This window comes from Lytechinus pictus, chromosome 7, assembly GCF_037042905.1.
Source record: "Lytechinus pictus isolate F3 Inbred chromosome 7, Lp3.0, whole genome shotgun sequence".
NCBI classification, from domain to species: Eukaryota; Metazoa; Echinodermata; class Echinoidea; order Temnopleuroida; family Toxopneustidae; genus Lytechinus; species Lytechinus pictus.
The window spans coordinates 30,016,702-30,038,492 of NC_087251.1; the positions used below are offsets into that span (position 1 = coordinate 30,016,702).

Genomic DNA, 21,791 nt, shown 5'->3' on the forward strand with positions numbered 1-21,791 from the left:
AAAGTGATTAATACCCTGCGCTATTATATGACGTTAAAGGGGAATCCAACCCAAATAAACACTTGTTTTTAGAGGAAAAATCAGACAAGTTTATAGGTCAAATTTTGAACAATATCGGACAAACCATAAGAAAGTTGTGAATATATAAAAGTTGTAAACATTGGTAATCACTATACCCATGAAGACTTCAAATTGGCCGCATATGTGATGTCATAGTGATGTATTAAGGCAAGGACCACTCTTCCATGTACTGGAATAATTGGCTAAAATGTCTTTTTCAAAAGTTTTACAAATTATATCTTTCTTTCATGAGGACATAAAACAATATACTACTAGGTTTATATTACGGCCCTAATGGAATAGGGATTTAGGAGAAAACCAAATATCCTGATAATTAAGCACAAGGCCTATGGGAAAGTTGTCCTTGCGGCCTCGCCCCTTGTCATAATTTACTTACCCAGTTGCCAATTTGAAATCTACATACTAGTAGTCTTAATTTTAAAGCAACCATAAATTTTGCTTCCGATTTCTTTCAAACTTTCACCATTCTTATGTTTCTCCTTTTCCACACAACATTTTATGACCAAGGCTGGATTCCCCTTTAACACTGAATATGAATCTTTACCCAAAATGAATATTTGTGTCAAATTTTATGAGCACAGGCTGAAAACTGAGAAGTGGATTGATCCACAATGAGTTTTCCTGCATTTCTAGCTATCATATGTGGTTACCCTGGCAATGCACTTTCTGACAAATGCAAAATAAAGGTTCTTGCACATCTTTACCTCAAGGCCAATGTGTGAGCCAATTTCATGAAAATTGGTTAAAAACTGATGAAGTAGTTCAAATTGCAAGGTTTTTACCTAAATCTTGCCATATAATATGTTGTTACCATGGCAACACAATTTCTGAAACACACACAAAAAGTGCCTTGTACATCTTTACTTCAATACCAATGTGTGTGCCGAATTTCATGTGAATTGATTGAAAACTGATGAAGCAGTTTGAATTGTAAGTATTTTTCCAGTTTTCACCTTATAATATGTTGTTACCATGGCAACAAGATTTCTGAAAGACACACAAAAATGTGTCTTAGACATCTTCACCTCAAGACCAATGTGTGTGCCAAATTTCATGAGAATCGGATGAAAACAGAGGAAGTAGTTCTAACTGCAAGATTGTTACCTTATTTTTGCCATAATACACTGTTACCATGGCAACACCAATTCCAAAACATGCAAAAATTTGTTTTGCACATCTTTACCCCAAGACCAAAATATGTACATACACACCAACATTCAACCCCTCCACCAAGTCCTCCGCCACCCTTAGGCTTGTTTAGCATCTGCATTCAAATATATGGTGCATTGAGATGTGAGGACAAACAGAACATCTGTTCAAAAAGGGTCTGAATTCAAGAACTAAACCAATGCAAAATAATGCACTGCTATTGAGTTTTGCACTGGCGCTAGTCTATATATCAGACCAATCTAAACTCATAAATTCTGACATTTTCACCCATTTTTTCACTGTTCCTGCAGCCAGATTTTTTGGAGCATACCCCATTTTTAATTCTTATACATAAACAAAGGTCTGGAGAAAAAAATCATGGTTTTGTCCACCGTGTCCACAAGTAGGGTATTTTTTACGCTAACAGACCGGACTACACCTAGTGCTATCATATAAAGCAAACAGAATTGAAATCGAACTTGAAATGGCGAAGAAGAAGCATTTTGAAATTGTGGACAGACGACAGACGCCACGCCATGGCATAAGCTCATCTAGCCCTTCAGGCCGGATGAGCTAAAAATGAAAATGATAATAATAACAATAGCAGCAGTAGTAATCATCATCACAATGATAATGGTGTAGTATGATGATAATAATAACATCAACAGTTGTAATGGAACCCCTTCCCTACAGGTAGAAAAGCCGTTATGGTCTATCATGTGGCACAGGCATCTTCTGCATGAACGCATTATACAAATGATGCACAGATGCAAGTGCATCGGTAGGTTTTGTGAGCATAAGGTAACTATGGAACTGTCAAAAACCAAAGAGGCGCAGCTGAGTAGTTTCCGTTGTTACTGCATGCTCACTCATCCTTCCGATGCACGAACAACACTGTGTATCATTTGTTTTATTGAATGGTGTAATTTTTGTGAAAAATCAATTTTTTTTTACAACCACGCATGGCAATTTACTAGATGCATGTCCGTAATAACTTATGCATGGTTGCCTTTCAAAAAAGGATAATAAGATAGTATATACTCTGAAGATAGAATATTGATTTTGTTCAGGTCTCTTTAATATGATTTCAATATCATCAGTGATATTAAAATGTTTTGGGGGCTACATTCTTAAAATGTACAAATTTTGTCTACTCTCATGTGTAATTTGAAGGGGAAAAGGGCACCTCTCCCAGATGGGCTATAGATTCCAAATATTTTTCACTAATTATCTCTTTCAGGTTTTCTACATCTCTCAAGTCAAATGGGAACCTGTATGCTGATGTCAATGCCTTTCAGACGATGAACAGATCGAGGCGCCATGGGGCAACAATTGCACAAGTAAATTATTTCTCCTCCTTCCTTCTTCCTCTTCTTCCCCCTCTTTTTCTTCTTCCTCCTCTGCTTCCTCCTCCTTTTTTTCTTCTTCCTCTTCTTTTTCTTCTTCCTCTTTTTCTTCTTCCTCCTCTTTTTCTTCCTCCTTCTCTTCTTGTTCCTCCTCTTCTTCTCCCTCCTCCTTTTCCTCCTCATCTTCTTCCTCCTTCTCTTCTTTCACCTCCCCTTCTTCCTCATCTTCTGCTTCCTCGTCTTCCTCCTCTTCCTCCTCCTCTGTTCTTCATCTTCTCATCTTCTTCCTCTTCTCTCCTCTCGCTCCCAAGCATAGTAAAACTACATCATTTATTATGCTGTTACTCCTGACTTTCATTAGGCTATGCATGAGCACTATACACAAAATAATGTTTATTTTTTCATAAATACATTTTTAATTGGTGATTAAGCAGACAAGCTTGTATTAATAGTAACGCAAATAGATTTTGGATTGATGGCATCTAAGATTCAATTTCATTTCAATCAGAACTTCTTCCCGATGGTAAGCTCAGCTTACATAGAGGATACTTCTACAGATGATAGACTGATGCTGCTGTCTGATAGAAGCCATGGAGTCAGTAGTCAAAGAGACGGACACATCGAGGTCAGTACCAACATGGTCGGTTCATCACAGCATAACTATCATCATCACCATCATCATCATTACCATCATCATCACCACCATCAACATCATCATCATTGTCTCCATCAGTATTATCATTTCTATCACCATCATCACTATCATCTATTATTATCACCATCATTATCATCATCATAGATAATCATCATTATCAACATCTTCATCATCATCATATTCACCATTGTCAACATCATCATCAGCAGCAGCATCATCATAATCACCATCATCCCCATTCTCATCATTTTCATTCTGTCCCGACTGTTTACTTTTTACTCGTGGATTTGGCATTAAAAAATTACCGGTATCAGTTATCATTTCTGGTATAATTTTTTTTTAAACATTCTGTGGTGGTATGATTGATGCAAGTACATGCACCAACCTAAAAATGATTCATTGAGAGCTAAAAGCTCCAACTTACAAAACAATGATAATAATGTTTTAAGTAGATTGCAGTACATCAACAGAAGATGAAATAAAATAAAAATGAGGGGTACAAATAGAAATCTAACATTAAGTTAAATTGTTGAATGAATGTTCATAGGTCATGTTACATCGGAGGGTGGTGAATAATGAGTTTCAGACCCACGACTACAACCTCACCCTAGAGGAACCCTCTATAGCAACATCCAAATTCTGGTTGTTGCTAGGCAACGCATCAATGACATCGGAACTCCGTCATCGCAGCTGGCTTCAACTGGAGAATCCACCTGTCGTTGTTAAGGTGGGATCATCAAGGTCTTTAGAAGAAGGTACCTGTCTCCTTCTATAGTACATGTTGCAATTATTTTCTTTTATTATTTTTTTTAGTGATAAGACAGGGAAGGGAAGGGAGGCAGAGAGAGGGAGCAAGGGGAAGGAGAGCGGAGAGTAAGGGAGGGAGATAAAGGAGAAGGAAGGAGAGGGGGAATGTGTGTGCAGATTATGTGTGTAAGAGAGAGAGAAGGCAAGGAAGTGGGAGAGAGCAAGAAAGAGAGTGGGGGAGAGATCAAAGAAAATAAGGAAAAATGTAAAAGTGTTAATGGAGGATGGTAAAGAAAAAGGCTCAGGATAAAATAAGCTAATTTAGACACAAACCTTGAAAGATAAGAAAAGCAAAGAGAGGAGCACAGATTAGTTGGAAAGGAGGCAGAGTAAAAGAGAATGACGATTGTTTTTGTTATCTCAAATGTGAACAATTAAGATCAGATGATCAAACACAAAACATTGGTAAGAACCTGATTAGAAGAATCAAAAACTTTTCTTTGTCATTCATAAATTTTAACATTTATTATCTTTTAGTTTACTTGTCAGGCTTGCAAACTCAGAGGTTTAATTCAGCAATAGCTAATGTGCTACCAAAGAACATTCATCTTCTCACATTCAAAACACCAGGCTGGAATTATAATGACTCTGCCAAAAACAGTCATTCAGGTAAGTAAAGTGCTTAAGAAATTAATTAAAAGTAAAGAAAATAAGAATCATATATTCTAGCCAATAAAACAGTGATCTTCTTATCGCACTATTGTTTTTTCGTTCTAAAGTTTTGACATGAGACCCTGCTCAGATTGGCATTATAGGTCCTGGTTTAATGAGATATTTGTTCATTGTTTCAATTCTTACCTGAAAGAATAACATAATATTTTTATCTCAAATTAAATTCTTACATTGGGGCATTCGTATAATTGAAAAATCTAAATTGGAATACCCCCCCCCCCCTCTCTCCCTGATGCTCCCAAATCTGTCTCATTGGATTCCTGTCATCTCCCATATTTGAGCCTTCCTCCTCACTTCCCCATTTACAGATACATGTAATGCTGGCACATCATACATGAAGCTTTTGTTCAATCATATACCATTCCTAATTTTTCCTTTGGTATTAGGAGAAACTTCACCTAATCTAAGTCGAATTCTGCTTCGTCTACAACACCTTTATGAAGTAGGTGAACATCCAATTCTATCCAGACCAGCAACAGTAGATCTTCAAGTACGTATACCAGATTTATACACATCTTAGAATTTCTATTTTGTAATTCAATTTTTTTTTCTCATGATAATTAATAGCATGGTGACTTGCTGTTTTATGATTTCGATATATAATTTATGTTATGTTAGAAAATAAAAGTTAATTAAGAAAGCAATTATTTTGACACAGGTTTTTTGATGCCCTATCAATTGATTTTCTAAAACTCAATAACTTGCAAGAGCATTGGAATGATGACCACCACCGTACATTCCATTATTAAAAGCTGGGCTGTTCCAAAAAGTATGTACATCTGACCTACACGTGGGAGCTTGCTGAAATGATTTGTCTCTATTTTCCAGCTCTTATAAAAACCTATAATGCTCTTAGGTTTTCATGGCTTGAGCAGTTCATAAAGTAAAGTTAGAATGGAGAAAAGTGCATCTGATTTTGATGAAAATTATCAGTATTATACTTGTTTTTTCCCTATCCATAAAAATCCGCTTTTGTTGGAGTGAACTTGGCCTATAATTGAAGTTTTTGAAATATATGATCATCCATATTATTTCCAGCCCTCCCTCAACCAACATTGACCATCTTCTCTCTTATTTTTGACTTACTTTGTAGAGGGTGTTATCACCCTTGGGAATGATAAAGACGGTGGATGAACGTAGCCTAACAGGTATCTGGAACATCACCCAGATGAACAGATGGAAGTGGAAAACAGCTGGTAAGAATAGGCTCCGAGATATATCCATTTGAAATATATCTATTAATAGGTCCTTGGTCATAGCTTATTCGTGCCTTAAATTTTATATTGGGATCAATGCTTGGAAGTCGCTTGTGTACATGGTGTAAGATACTTGAAATGGATGCAATATCTAATTATCTCAATGCAGTGTGCAATATAGGTAGTGCTATGTCTTGACCCCTTCCCGCTGCCTTCCTTTCTCTCCGGGGTAATCTCCTCTTTCTGTTCTCTCTCCTCTCTCTGCACTACTTGCCTCTCTCTTTCTCTCTCTTCTTCTCTTTTTGTCTCTCTTCACACTGGACATTGTCTCACCTTCTTGTTGGGTGAGTGCGGGGGAGGAGATGGTACCTTGTAGGAGTTTTCCTTTCTTTTCTTCTCTTTTCTTCTCTTCTTCTTTTCTTTGTTGATATGATGTTTGTATATATATATATTTCTTTTTTGTAATGGTGCAATATTTCTTTATAATTGCCGTTCATACTATTGCACGTCTTTCACTCATGTATTTTTATAAGTTGTCATGAGATGTATGTAGGTAAGTCCCGAAATAAATTTCCTTTATGGACCTGAATAAATTAAATTGAATTGATGTGAAATATATCTACCTAGAGTCAAGTGGTTATAACGTTCTGAGATATATGTTTCCTGTAACATAGCTGAGCTTGCACCATAGGAGGGATGTCATGAACTGTGAATTTCATGGAAGCTGCACATCGAAAAGTGTTATTTGCCAATGTTGATTTGATTAGGTCTTTGTGATTTAGTCATACATTATATATAATGCCATTGTGCTATAACAGGGGCAGCAAGAGCTAGGTTATTTTGTGGGGGGGGGGGGTGGCATGATGACATTAAGGGGAGACATATTTTCCTGTTATTGAATAACAGAGGTAGCATAGTGTTACATGTCCTAGACCTTTTTTCTTCTTCAGTATTCGAAATATCAATGTTAGGGTGGATTGCCCCTCCCCCCCTCCCTTATTGAGTAACAGGTAAAATTGTGCTCCATGTCCGAGACCATACCCGGCATAGGGTTAGGGATAGCCCTCTTTCTACTTTACTTCTTTTTCTGTATTCAGTATTTGAAATATCAATGTTGAGTTAGACTGACCCCCCCCCCCCACACACACACACACACACTCCTCAGTAGTGCTTCCTGTACTATGAAACAAAAAGAGTATTACTGATGCAATACAATTTAGATGTATTTCCTTTCTTCAAGATGATTACAATCTACCCTCTTTTTTGTGTTTGTGTGAATAGGTGAAAGTCCATCTGAACCAAGTGAAAAGTCCAACAACATCAATAGGACTAAAGGCACAACAAACACAACAGCAGCACCTACCACAACTAAAACACCAACCACTGCAACACCACCAAGCTTTGCCTACACGCTGCAACCACAGGAAATTAAGACCTTCTTTGTCACCATGAAGGAACCATCTCAAAAATGAGGATCACTTTCATGTTCTTCAAGCTGTCATCCTCTTGTTGATATCTAAAGCATCAATTTCATGTAAAAGATGAACCTCCTATTGTATTGGTGAGGGTGGTATTCTTGAAATTCTTAAGAGGAAGCAAAGTCATTTAATTCCTGAATTTTATTATTTCTTTTGGATAAGAGCGCTCAATATGGTAGTGTTATCATTATCGTCATCATAATCATTACAATCGTCATGGTCATCATCATCAATATCATCATACTCTCTATGTCTCTACTAATTACATTACAATTGATACACTATCAATGTTTGTTGTTGATAGTTTGTTACCTCTGAATATTATGCATTTTGTATTTCCATGTAGAATATGTTTGTTAAACTGCAGGGTATCTTTGTAAAGCAGTTTATAAACCTGAACAGGTTAACCCTGCAGCATAAAATGAATTTGAAAATGATATTATTATAACCATCCTCTTATCCTCCAGTTTCACAAGAAGTGTGGTATTGTTAATGTTTATCAAACTTTTATTTGAAGCCAGCCGAAGGTGCAATTTAATCTTTATGTATGTACAGTATACATGATGTAACAGTTGCAGACTGTTTCTCACTGGGGCATTTTAGCAATCACTTTGCAGAAACTTTCTAGAACGTAGAGAATCTTTTGTCAAAAGCCCTATAAGAAAGAAGCCTTTGTTGAAAATTGGTAAATCAAAACAGCAGTGTCGTCCTGGACAAACGACATATTTGCAATTTTTTTTGTCCCTTCCGAATCTTAAGACGATGTGCTGTCCCATTCCACCAACTTTCGACAGTGACTTATCTGTCAATTGTGATTTGATAGGCATTTTCAATAGATTCTGAATGTTGCACAAAGTGTCTGTGACATAGATGCTAAAGAACACTTATTATTGTTCAATGTAAAAATATCCCTGTTTAAAACCAGAGTATGAGTGCACCTGTTTTCTATGTATGTTTTCTATATTTTAAATAAATATTCACAGATGAAAGGATAAATTAATGAAACTTTTACAGACAGCACGTTTAACAAAAACAGAATGGACTTCTGTCCATAGTTTTATTACTCTAGTGTTTGCACAACTATCGGTGCCATATTTGGACATTCCATAATGTATGCAAGAAACATTAGTAGGAATTTACATTTTAATTTAAATTCTAACTTATGTACTAACCATCAATTGACACATTTAACAAAATATATCTGACTAGAAGAGCACATATCTCAAATTTACAGTGAAATGTGAAACATTTTATTTTAATCTCTTTCTTTACACTTGAATGTATCATAATTCTGTTTGAAAGATTAAGATGTTCAATAAAAAGTACTAAGAGTTATCAACAAAATGACACTAGTAATGTCTTTTCATGGATGTGAAAAGCCTGTAACAGATTTTCCATTAAATGACTTATAAGATTCCAATCTTTTCCGCTTGACCATTTTTTTTTCCAGATCAAACAGGTGATTTCATTTCCTGCATGCAAGCCAGAAATGTCTTTACATGGATGTGTTCTTGTTGAATAGAACTTGAATCTCATAGTGCACTGCCATCTTTTGGTCTCAATGTCTCTATGTGTAGACAATAAAAAAACCTGGCACTTGTTTACAATTCAAACACCCCAAAAGGTATTCATCACAATAGTTAGACCACTGATTGAATAGAATTAGTAACTCTTTGATTGATATCAACAGGATTGTTATATATGAAACCCAAGGGGGGTGTCAAGGTGAGCATCTCATGAAACAATTAGTCAGGTGCGATAGCTCAGTCAGCAGAGCAAGGGTTTCAGATTCCAGTGACCCAGGTTCAATTCAAACTTCCTGCATTACAAGGTCCCTCGGAGATGACCTTAAGCTGTCGGTCATCTGGTTATTTGCTTACAAGCATTCATGCTTTCTTAGCAATCAGATAAAAAAAATCACCATTTACCATTTTCACTGGCGACTGTTCTGGGAAGCATTTCATCAATATTTTTTTTTTTCACAAAAAAAAATGGTCAGATCTGAAATTTTCCTTGAATTTGATTGACTGAGAAGCACTGTCAATATGACAACTATCGCATAAAACAGCACTTGTCTGATAAAACGTCAAACAATTCCTTTCATGAAATGCTCCCCTGTACTCACATGTCTTCTATTTTTAACTATGTATACCTAGTCCTACATTTCGCAAATAATCGGAAATGAGTACTTGACACATTTTAAAAAATACATTTTGCTCTTACAAGAACAACAACTACACACACGTGTATACAACCAGCAAGATTTTAAGTTCAACCAGAAATGCCCTTTCAGAATAACGTTAGTTACTGTACGCCAAGTCATGCTGTGGCATTTAGTCCTTACACACTTTCAGATATCAAATAAATGCAGCAGCATAGATCATGCTATAATATCTTGTAAAAGGCATACGGACTAGCAGCCGTAACAGCCCCACCTCAAGTCCTCAACTATTCATATCAGGCCAGGTTCAATACCCACAATGCAACATTATGTGCAGTGTAGTCTTCTAATATAGGACCATGAGAAAGATAACACACTAAATCATTACTCAATACATTTACATCGACCGCGTTACAATCATGTTACCAATAAGCAGAACAAACACTTTTCCTCTCGAAAGCGTTTGTTTCTATACATGAACAAGATTATAGGCTAATTTATCCTCTGTATTACCCATGGTTATCTGAAAAGTTAAGACAAGCCATTTATAACACACAGTTTTGGTCAGTTTGCTCCCCCTTTAAGCATTTCTATACATGTATGTACATGTATCCCATTATCTTACAGAATTAGACCTGTCATGAAAAGAGGAAATGACGAAAACCAAAGTCTAGTACATAAGAGTAAATAATTATACACACAGAGGAACATATTTTGGGGAATGTGTTATATTCCACTTGTATGGACAAGAATTTGAAAAATTCAAAAATATGTTACTAGTCAAAGTAAAAGGAAATTATAACATGCCAATATGAAAATACAGATTCATTTGAATCAGAAAATAAAATTATATAGAATGGAAAAAATAAATCAGATGAATTGAACAAATATCAAAGGAAACTTGTCTATATTCCAAATGACAGACATTGGTTTATCCAAAGTAGGTTATGAAAAAAAAATTATGTCTCCAATCTAAAGTCTTAATAATCCTATTATTACAAGTGTTGATTATAAAGACAATGTTCTTCCACATGTTTAGTTTCTTCTAACTTTTATGTTGTTACAGGTGGATACAAAATTGATATCAAATTATTACTTGTTTTCTTAACAAAATGCTCTTAAAGTATGGGATCTGACACATCATTGAGCATAATTAGTTGTGAGTGGTGGAATAAAAGAGAAAAGCTTGCACGCATCAGAATGAAGGTAAGGTGAGGTTCAATATTGAAACAAATGTTCTTATAATCAAAGTATTGAATGATCTTGGCACTATAAACCAAAACATGTTAACTACATGTAGTTTATCAATGCATTTAAAATTCAAATCTTTGCTTGATGCAGGTATACATGTAGTGTACCATACACCAGTTACACAGATCTTCCATCAAGGGTAGAAAAAAGTTGAATGAATACCAACCACTTTCTATTTAATAACGTGAGGAAGGTCATATTTTTCTGGTGAAATAACTCCTTGTTACCAGCATTGACTTGGTCAGAGTGTGCTCTCAATTATCCCATCATACACATTACTGCAAGTCTTTATAAGCCTGTTCATGATTGTAAACTGCGCACGAGCAGAAAAGGGTCATTTGAGATAAACCATGAAGGTGGCTTTCAAATTTACTGACATAGGCATTTGAGATTTGATGATTACTCATGTATTCCTTTCAAACTATTCTTTTCATCACATCCAAGCTGAAAGCCTTCATAACTTGACAGTAGCCTAAATAATAGTCAAATGTGCCAAAGGCAGACAATAAAACAGATTTCCAAACTTTACCCCTGATGTACTATTCTAGTTGCCTAGTCTATACAATGCCAAGCTTATGCGACATCTCCATTTGAAAATGAAAAATGTCATCCTAATGAAAAATCGCAAGATCATTTGAGAAAGGTTGATCATGAGCTAACCGTGAACTGGCTTCTTGTGAAACTTGTGGAATAATTTTTATTTTTTTCTTCTTCACTTTTTACCCATCCTTGAATTTCCCTTATTGAAACAAAGAAAAAAGAGAAAGGAACATTTTTTTAGGTTACATATACATATATTCATTACAGCAATGCATTCATAAAACTATATGGAATTCAGCACATTTTCAAAATAAACATCAAAAAGTTAATACTAGACAAATGTGGAGGGAGGGCAAGAAGGTGAATCAAAGTTCACACATTACAGCATTTTGGGATCCTTGCATTTTGAAACAATCATTTCAATTCATATCTAAAAACCTATCAAACATTTTCATATACCATGCGAGTCAAAAACTTGACGACTCACATATCCCCAATTTAAGGAAAAAAACATGTCATAAACACATAATTATTATATATGGCCCAAAAGAGTATGTTCTCCCAAAAAATTTGATACCATATATATGATGTATGTGTTATCGCTTGGATGATCAGGAGGTATTCTTTGCAGCGATGTAAATTTTTATTTGCGCCAAAGTAAGGCATGACTGCTACGAATGAATCCAGATGTCAATGGTGTCTACAAGGGTTGCATTAAAATCCATTTCAAAACACCTTTTAAATAATTTAAATTTTATTGTTTAATGAACACTTCTTTTTTGTATGGATTTTCAAGTTAATTTCATGGTAAAGGGATATGCAGATGTTTACTAACTCATGTAGGATTATGACATTGACATCTGGACTCATTAATTGCAGTCATACCTTACTTTGGCGCAAATCAAAATTTAAAGCACTGCAAAGAACACCTACTGATTATCCAAGCATGGAGACATACCACATAAATATGGTAATAAATTATTTGGCAGAAGACAATTATTCCCGCTAATTATAATAATTATGTATTCATTACATATTTTTTCCTTAATTTGGGAGTTTTTGAGGTGTCAAGTTTTTTTTATTCAATCGGTAGTTAGTTCAACAAATGAATAGTGGTCAACAACCTTGTATAACAATAGTATAAATTCTATTTTTCAAGGTCATAAGTTTTCACAAATAACAGGGGTTCTTGGCTTTTGCACAAGTTTCCTGACACACTTGACACTTTCCTCAGCAAAAGCAGAGAAAAAATCATAAACTATGTCACAAAAGCATTCATTATTGTTTCATTTTGTACACAAATACATTTATTTACCATAAATATTTCCATGTAAAAACTAGTGATAAGTTTGCAAAAGTGTTGAGATGCCACTGTATGTAAAGATACACTGAATAAATATCCAACTGAAAACAAAATTTGACAGTTATATATGAATATTTGAAAGGATCTTTACCCCTTTCATTACTGATTATTAAATACAAGTTCAGAATATACAATGCTATCAAACCTCACTTTAATTCACATGAGAACAAACCCAATTAGCTATAGTAGGTCCAAACAATATGAAAATTATGAATCAAGTAATCTTTGAATGACATGTTGACTGCAAAGATTATTCGCTTACTTGCCCCTGTCCCGTAAAGCTTGTTTCTTTACTTGCCTCTTGCCAACAAAACTTTTATCTTAACTTGCCCATTGCCCACAAAGCTTGTTTCTTTACTAGCCCGTTGCCAACAAAACCTGTATCTTAACTTGCCCATTTCCCATTAAGCTTGTTTCTGTACCTGCCCATTGCCCCAAAAGCCTTTTTTTTTACTTGCCCTTGACGACTATCTGGCCTGTAAGATGGTAAGTTAACCAGTAAATAAAGATGGGTTGCATGATAGCAATGAAGAGCAGGATGTACATTCTTCTCTTGCTGCCGTGGCCCATACCGTCTTCATGGGATTCGGGTAAGATGATTAGCTTTAAGTTCCTAACCTAGAGGGAAGAAAGGACAAGAGGAATGATCTTGCAGTTCAGTTTTCACCTTAGTGTTTCTCAATCACGATCATTTCACAATTCCTAATATTACAGCTAGCGTATCATCAATCAATTATTGTAATAATTCTATTGTAAGTATTACCCCTACTGTATATGATCGATCATTCCTTTACAGTTCTATAAAAATCCTCCCTTGTACTAATTTGTGGTTTATGATTCCATTTTTATCATATTGAAGCCAATCTGACTAAAACTGGCCTACCTTGAAATGGTTTGGGAATGTTTACGAACTGAAGTAATATTCTATTTCTATCAGACCATGCTTGTAGTGAATGGTATGACACAAAGTGGTATAAATGAAAAACAAAACATTGTACATATATGCCACATCATTTCAGAATTTAAAAATGAATTGAACTTAATAGAAATTTGAATAACATTCAATGATTGTTATCAACTATGGAATACAGAAGACAAAGACATTAAGTATTTGAATTCTGTGAATTTTTGATACGGTCGGGATATCATGAACTGTATTTGGCTACCTGACGATATATTTGTACTCACCAAAAAGAAGACTATTGAGACACTTGTGTAGAAGAATGCAATGTAATAGAAGAATGAACCAAACGTGACACTGGCAAGGAGACATACAATCATGCTGCAAAACACAAAGAAACAAGGAATATGCATTTACAATTAGCCATTCCACCTGATATATTACATGTACTCCTTTGAAACTTGAGTATGAATAATTGACGTGTAATTGCAATGGAATTCTGAGACACCATAAAAAGAGGTTGATGTATGTTTTCGTCCAGTTGCTATCACTAATACTGCCATTCTTGATGACTTATCAATATATGAAACTTATTTTTTCATTTCTCAATTTTTTAATGAATAATGTATTTAAAGCATAAGAAGTGTAAGATAAGTGCAAAATGATATGCACTACTCAAATGTTTCTTGTCCCATTCAAGTCTAGCATTGCATCACCTGAATAAGCACATCCTGATATACAGCCAGCAGTAAACGATACCAAAAATTCATCATAACAATTGGCAATCCCTTTTTTGGTTGGGAATCAACCACAATTCCATCAAAATGAAAACCACTAGTGAATGCACATGTAGCAGAAATAGCTTTGCATTTTTTTTTTACATCTTACCCATCCTATTTGGTGATAATCAGCTGATAATATTGATTAATTTATCATTGTAGTGTACACCAACATCTAAGCTTGATTCCTAATTACATAAAAAGGCGTTTGAAACTTTGGGTCATTTATGAATAAGAAAAAAAATGAATATATCCATTCACGCTCACCTAACATATTTATATCCACAAAATGCCACCAGATCCAGTTTTCTGAGTGCAGTAAGAATGTTAGTGATGTACATGGTGATGATAACAGCTACTACCTCAATGATGAACCAAACAAGAGCAGAGCTACCTTGTCTTCCAAGCATTTCAGGACTGAATCTGAAATAAAGAAACAAAATGCACAGATTTGAAAAATCTGCCAACTTATCAAAGGTTTTACTACTATAGACAAAGCATAGACATGATGATGCATGTTTTATTTTGGTGATGTCAACACTGACACAGGCACACAGCTGGGCCCCGTCTTACAAAGAGTTGCGATTGATCCAATCCACCACAACTATGGAAAGCCAGCAACGTCAACATCTCAAATGCAAATTTGTTCAAAATATTTCCTAGATATGATTTGTATTTATACATTCATCATTTCTTTGATAGTTCAGTGTGCTTCTCTTTGTTTGTAAAGGACATTGTGCAAATTTCCTGAAGAAAAAATATGGTATGAATGAATTTACATGCAGTTGAGATTGATCAGATCTTGTAACTCTTTGTAAGAAGGGGCCCAGATGTTTTAAAGGGCGAGTCCATTCCCCAAAAGTGGATTTGAATAAATAGAGAAAAATCAGACAGGTATAACGCTGAAAATGTCAACAAAAATGAAAAAAAAAAAATTACACAGTTGGCATGCAAATGAAAGGATCTATGATGTTACACACTCGGTCACTATTCATTCTATGCAATAAAGAATACTGCAAAATTTGCAGATTTGGAAATAAGCATCTCCATTGAATTGCAATAGGGTTGCAACAATGGCAACCTGCATATTTAAGGAGGAATCAAAGCTTGCATCATATTATGAGAAAAAATCAAGTTATTCCATATTATAAAATACAAAAGAAATAGTAAGTGGGAGGCATCATCAGATTCCTCATTTGCATAACTGATTTGTGAAATTACAGGAAACTTTAAAATATAACTTTCTCTTTATGATTTGATTTCTCTTTTCATTAAAATCAACTTTTGTTTGAGATGAACTATCCCTTTAACTTGCAGGTCATTGAATGTTTTGCAACATATTTTCAAACTATATACAATTTTTTACATGTAACTATGAACCATAAAAAAATAAATCATCAATATTCAAGTCAAGTTCACTATGAAATACATACAAGAAAAATTGTACAGGTTAAAAAATCTCAAGTAGTTTTTATTTTTTCTCTAAATTACCTTTGTTGTTGTCCGAGTGCTACCCCAGCAAGCAGAAGATATGTGACAAATGCCATAGCAGGGATATAAAGATCAGGAGCATTGACTTCATAGCGTGGGGCTACCGGCTCCTCTTGATTATAACGAATTGTCCAATCCTACAATAAATAATATTTAGTACTAGTATTACATTGTGACAGAAGTAGAACAGTATATTTGAACATGTGGGTCTATGTAGAACTGATTTTAACTTCTCGATATTTAATCTTCATGACTTATCTGTACAGTTATGCTGTATGTATTTTGAAGGTCCTAAATTCATGCGTCTGTTTTGTTTCAAAGAACAATATATTATCTTTCACTCAATCCTGCATTAACAGTTTAATTTTTCAATCTACACTGTATCGCCAAGTTAACCACAATAATAAAAATATGAATTGTATTTCTGCTAATTTGATAATGGTGCAATAGAATTTTAGGACAATAATGATAAATAAACAAATTAAGTCACTTACCGTATGTGAAAATGGAAAGAGTAAAATAAGGAGCTTCTTTGCGACATAGGTGGTATCTACTGCAAAATAGTACTTGAGTTTGCTGACAGACATAAATCTGTCAATCTGTGATAACAAAACAGAAAACATTCAGCTGATCAAAAGTGACCAGAATAGGCTATCTATTCTCTCATCTTCTATTTCAGTCTATTATTTCTTGGTATGACAAAGAATTACTGTTCTATATATTTGAAACTGGATCATATGGTAGTCTATGAGTTCAGTTATGTTTTCTTCTTTTGGAAGCTCCAGTAATCACATTAATTATCAATACGTTAAGTAGTACAGGTTAAAGTCACTATATTTACCACAGATTGAATGTGGTGGATTTATCAACAATTCTAATTTCTAAACATTCACATCACTCTGTTTAAATTTCTCCACAGGCAATATCTATTATAAGACTGAGTTACAGGTTACATGTAGATAGATTTCTTCAGAGATAATACTTTTACAGTAAATCCAAGATAGTTCATTTGCCACTGTTGTAAATTTACACAAAATCAGATTCACATGAACACTAACAGGTGACTACAATGGAGGAAAGGGGAGAAGTCAGAAAAATTAAATCACCTGTTTTTCAACTACATCCTTCCCTTGGTCAGCCAACGATGCCCCATACTGCATGGCCATATTGGCCATGGGATCGTTCATCAGGTTCTGTCCAGGGTATTGCATAGGACCTGGTGGACCTCCGTATGGATTCTCTTGCATTCCTCCTGGTGGGGGTGGTTGTGCCCCTACCCCCTGGGGTGGGGGCATACCGGTGCTAGTATCATCAAACAGTTGGGGTTGTCTACCCTGCTGCTGCTTGGCTCGAGGTTTCCTCTGGTGCCCTTGCCTTTGTTGAGCTACATTATTTTGAATTATTAAAAAACAAATTCAAAGAAATCAAGTTAGAATTACACTGTATGTGTCTGACTGTGTAGCACATTTTAACAACATGGAATAATCAATACTCAAAATTTTAAGAGATAGTGGGGGGGTAGTAAGAATAAATAATGACCATCTCATGTTGTTACAGTGAAATTATAATTTTTCTTGTATTTCAATTATGCACTTGGTACATCTTGTCTTGTCTTTCTGTTAATGCCCACAATCATTATATTGACTATTATGGCATATGAACGTCAAGATTGACTTGACCTGAATTTTGCCGAGACCGGCAGGTGCAATACACCGGGTGAACACCCTAGTCTTCGACAAATAGTGTATTGGTTTTAACGTGCATAGGTTTTGACTCTCCTATACACAAGACCAGCATTTGCATCCTTTCCAACTGCATTCACACCTGCACTGAATACATTGGTGAGGCATGCTTACACACAACGCTATAGGATCAGAGTTTTTGTTAGACGTGTTTCGGCATGAGTGGGACTCTAACCCCTCATGTTGAGCTCTGTGATCTTATCCGAAACATGCGCTCTAACCGACTGACCTACGCTGCCTCCACATGTGATCACGTGCAATGCAACATGTACATGTACAGATCAATTTGCTTATTACTCAGGCAATGCCAATTATTTTTGGCAAAGAAAAATATGGAATGTTATATAAGAAATTGTTAAGACTTAAAATTTTAAAACATACATTTTTTATGTGTTTAAGTCAAGTACATCCCACCAAAAAAATTACTTGAAAAAGATAAATATCTACTGAAATGTCATCAAAATCTGAAGTACTCAGAAAATGAAGACCTTTTCATCTGTTTGCATATTTTGTCAGAATACATGTAGCATACAGTTTATGCTTTACACTGTTAAAAAAAGTACAGAGAAATTGAAATATATAAATTGCTCTGGTTCTGTGAAAAATTGAGAAGCTCCGCTTTTTTATGGTTTTAGACAGGACACTGTAGAATCACCTTTATAAGGATATGCTTCCTAAATTTGAAACACATATGACAAGACAATACAAGACTGAACAAAGCTTTTAATAGGCCGATTCAGTTGAACAAAACAAACTTAGAATGAAAAATAATTCTAGCAAGCCACATCAAGCCAAAGGATGAAAAGAACATATAAGTAATATTAAAAGGCATTCAAAAAGAACCTTGTCTGCTCATAGTATGTACATATATGTGCAATTATAATCCAAAAATACATGCAACAACTGTTATCTTACAACTGAGTGCTGCAAGCAATGCAATTATAGAATAGATCTAGACTCACTCACACAAGCATGCGAGGTTAGTTATACTAACCTCGCACAACGCATGTCATTCATAATGAATTTTGACGTTTTCATTCATCACACGAATGTGAGAGAATAAAACACGCCAAAATCTTCTAAATTGATACAATTTATTAATCTTAATCTTATCATCTAATTTAATTTCAAAAATATGGTCGAAGTTATTTATGAAAGTGATTTTTAAACGCTTACCTCCAAATCTCGGCCAATAGATACTCCGTCAGATCCTTAATACTGCGGTGGAAATTACGCAAACAACAATCGAAATGCGAATTTTTCCTATCGAACAGTCTCGATTCAAGTCGTCAGCGCATAATAGAAAATTGTACCAAAAAAAATCAACAGGTTGCATCTCATTTTTTTTTGTTTTGAATAATATTTTATTTTCTTCCTTATAAAATAAGTTTACAATCACAATTCATATAAATAAAGACTCTTTGCATGTATGTATACAATAAATAAACAGTCAAACAATTGAATATATGATGAAAGGGGACTGAACGAGCAAGATGTCTTGCGAGTTCAGTCGGGAAAGTGGGATGATGAGGCAAGTTCATCGGGGGTGCAGACATAGGCGGCGGAAGGGGGGAAGGGGGGTCGTGTCCCCCTAAATTTTTTGTTGATAACCCTTTTTTTTTTGCTTGTCAAAATATTTTGGTGGTCCCTCCCTGAAATTTTGGTTGATTACATTTTTTTTTTGCCTATCAATTTTGTTTCCTGCGTCCCCCCCCCCCCATTCAGGTGGACCCCCCCTAAAATTTGTGTGGTCCCGCCCTAAAAGTTGGATTGATAACTTTTTTTTTTTTGCTTGTCAAAACAAAAAATATTGGTGGTCCCTCCCTGAAATTTTTGTTGATAACTTTTTTTTTTTGCTTACATGTATCAATTGTTTCCTGCGCCCCCCCCTAAAATTTGTGTGGTCCCACCCTAAAACTTTTGTTTGATTGATAACTTTTTTTTTTTGCTTGTCAAAAAACTTTGGTCCCTCCCTGAAATTTTAGTTGATAACCATTTTTTTGTTGCTTCATATCGTTTGGTAAGTTTCATATCCAAAGCTTATCTGATTTAAAATCTCAGAGAAAATGCAAATTAAAATAAAATTACCATAAAGGTATTGCAAGTGCCGTGCCAGTGGTTATCCTGTGCACGGCGGCGGTAATGTACCCATGGGTGATCTAGACTAGCCTATAATCGATTAGTGTAAGACAGATTTAAAAAATCTAATGTAAAATTACAGCCTCAGAATTTTGTCTCCTTTAATTTATGAACACCCCTACATCGAGTGTAAAATGAATGGGTGCACAAACAAATCCAAGGACAAGTCACAAGGGTATTAGAAAGACTAGAATGTAGAGGATTTCTAAATCTAAAATAAATACTAAAATTAAATAATGGGACATGAACACAACAAGCAAGACACAGAGATTTGTTTCATGAAAAATTACTCTCAAGAAAAAAAAGGAACAATATCAAATGAAACTATTTATATTGAGGGATTTCAAAGACATTCATGTTTAACCCAAAGTTGAATTTTAGGTGCACAACAGTGACAGGCAGCACAGACACCTCTTCAATGACGCGGATATATATGGGTTATCATGCGGATAGGAGATGCACACTACCGGGTGACGGGCGGCCTGCAAATTGACATTAACGTGCATACAAACTGAAAGTTGACAAGTTGCATCGTTGCAGAACATAACAGCGGCAGGTTTACTCCATTTTCTGCACCACAGTAACACCAACATCTAAAATTTTAGAAAGTAACATACACTTACGATGCCTTAACCCTGGTGGAACGTCCATTTTGATCAAATTCCTGATGAAAATGAAGCAACTTAGGATTCAAAATTCTCACAATGATGTCCCGTTTCTGAAAATAAATGCCACGGTACACAAATCGGACCACCTATCTTTCTGAAAATTTTTCATTATACCAATTATGGAATGCCAAATGGAGAACAACATATTTTCTGTATTAAATTTTGCTGAGACGGCAATAAACCTGCCTGTTCGATGAGATACATATATCTTGCTCAATACACTGACATATAAAGAGCTTAAAATATCAAGTTTTGAAGTCAATAGGCCTATACAAAACATATTTCCGCTCGGACATCGATATTTGATTATATTGTTTAGTTTACAAATTATTTTTTAAAAGTGCTCTTTAAAATGTCCGTTTTATGGTTTGAATATCAATATTTTACCCAATTACCCATCCTTTTCATGATTCACAAAACATGAATAAAGTGTCCCGTTTTTAGGTCTGAAATCTCTTCTTTTATTTCCTCTCGCACTTCGCGCTCGCATCAATTGTTTAGTTATCATACCCCTCCGTTCATGATTACAAATATTGAGTGCTTAGAATTTCAATTCAGGTTGGAATGTCAAAAAAAAATCTGTTCGCGTTTCGCGATTGCATTATTGAATGGTTGAAATATGTATCATCTTCATGGCTAACTGCAAAGTCATATGTCCCTTTAAGATCACGCTAACGTATATTAAAAATGTTTGCTCGCGCTCGAAGTAGTTATATATTTGCATTCGCATCTTGTTTAGGATCACAATCATTACCCAGAATGTTCAATTTTCAGGACAAAATACAAGAAATTTCCCCAAATTTAGCTCGCGCTTCGCGCTCGAACTTTTTAAATAGGGCTTATGAGATTATTCCATAAATATATTGTTTTATCAGAAAATACTAAAAACTGACTGTAGGACTATGCCCTCTTCAAAGAAACAAACAAAAATCAACTTTGAGCGGCCGATCGGGGAATATATAGATGAAGTTCGGGCCCCCCTATTGGCTGGAAAGCTGGATCCGCCCCTAATAATGATGTATAGGCACAACACGCAATAGGCGTTTCCTCTGGAAAGAAAAAAAAAGGAAAACAATAGGTATGGATGTTCAACTGGACCTTACTTTGTGCATTTATTGAGTGTGGGTCACCTCCATATCAATACCCAACGCTAGTTAAGGCAGGGGGCAGATACCCCCCCCCCCAAAAAAAAAGTGAAAAAATAATGATCATTACAAAAAATTATGAAGATCATAGTAATATACAACTGTAGTTTCAAAGAGATAATATTTGGTTTTAGAAATTCATAAACTTTTATCAGTGTGTTGTATTTAGTAGTAAAAAAATCCAGGAAGAAAAAAATGTGCATGGATCGACACTTTCAAGATGTTTG

The 21,791-nt window shown here is 35.1% G+C and overlaps 2 protein-coding genes across 3 annotated transcripts in view; one reads left to right on the top strand and one right to left on the bottom strand.

Moving 5' to 3' along the window:
• The window catches only part of LOC129265292 (epididymis-specific alpha-mannosidase-like), a 24,896-nt gene extending 16,092 nt beyond the window's left edge, over positions 1-8,804 (top strand). Inside the window, exons 14-20 of one of the 2 annotated variants that reach the window (XM_064102430.1) lie at positions 2,471-2,570; positions 3,085-3,201; positions 3,779-3,986; positions 4,516-4,647; positions 5,097-5,200; positions 5,804-5,906; positions 7,188-8,804. In XM_064102430.1, the coding sequence (XP_063958500.1) occupies positions 2,471-2,570; positions 3,085-3,201; positions 3,779-3,986; positions 4,516-4,647; positions 5,097-5,200; positions 5,804-5,906; positions 7,188-7,378 (955 nt within the window). In that variant the 3' untranslated portion in view covers positions 7,379-8,804. The remainder of the gene's footprint in view (positions 1-2,470; positions 2,571-3,084; positions 3,202-3,778; positions 3,987-4,515; positions 4,648-5,096; positions 5,201-5,803; positions 5,907-7,187) is intronic. The other variant, XM_064102429.1, reaches the window with a different exon arrangement.
• LOC129264593 (protein YIF1B-A-like) lies at positions 8,407-20,639 on the bottom strand. Its single transcript, XM_054902495.2, has 7 exons — positions 20,375-20,639; positions 16,977-17,254; positions 16,365-16,469; positions 15,871-16,007; positions 14,647-14,802; positions 13,888-13,981; positions 8,407-13,317 (listed from the first exon to the last, which is right to left on the bottom strand). Exons 1-7 carry the CDS (start codon positions 20,400-20,402, stop codon positions 13,150-13,152), a joined length of 966 nt encoding a protein of 321 aa, XP_054758470.1. The 5' UTR covers positions 20,403-20,639; the 3' UTR covers positions 8,407-13,149.
• Positions 20,640-21,791: the final 1,152 nt, after the last annotated feature.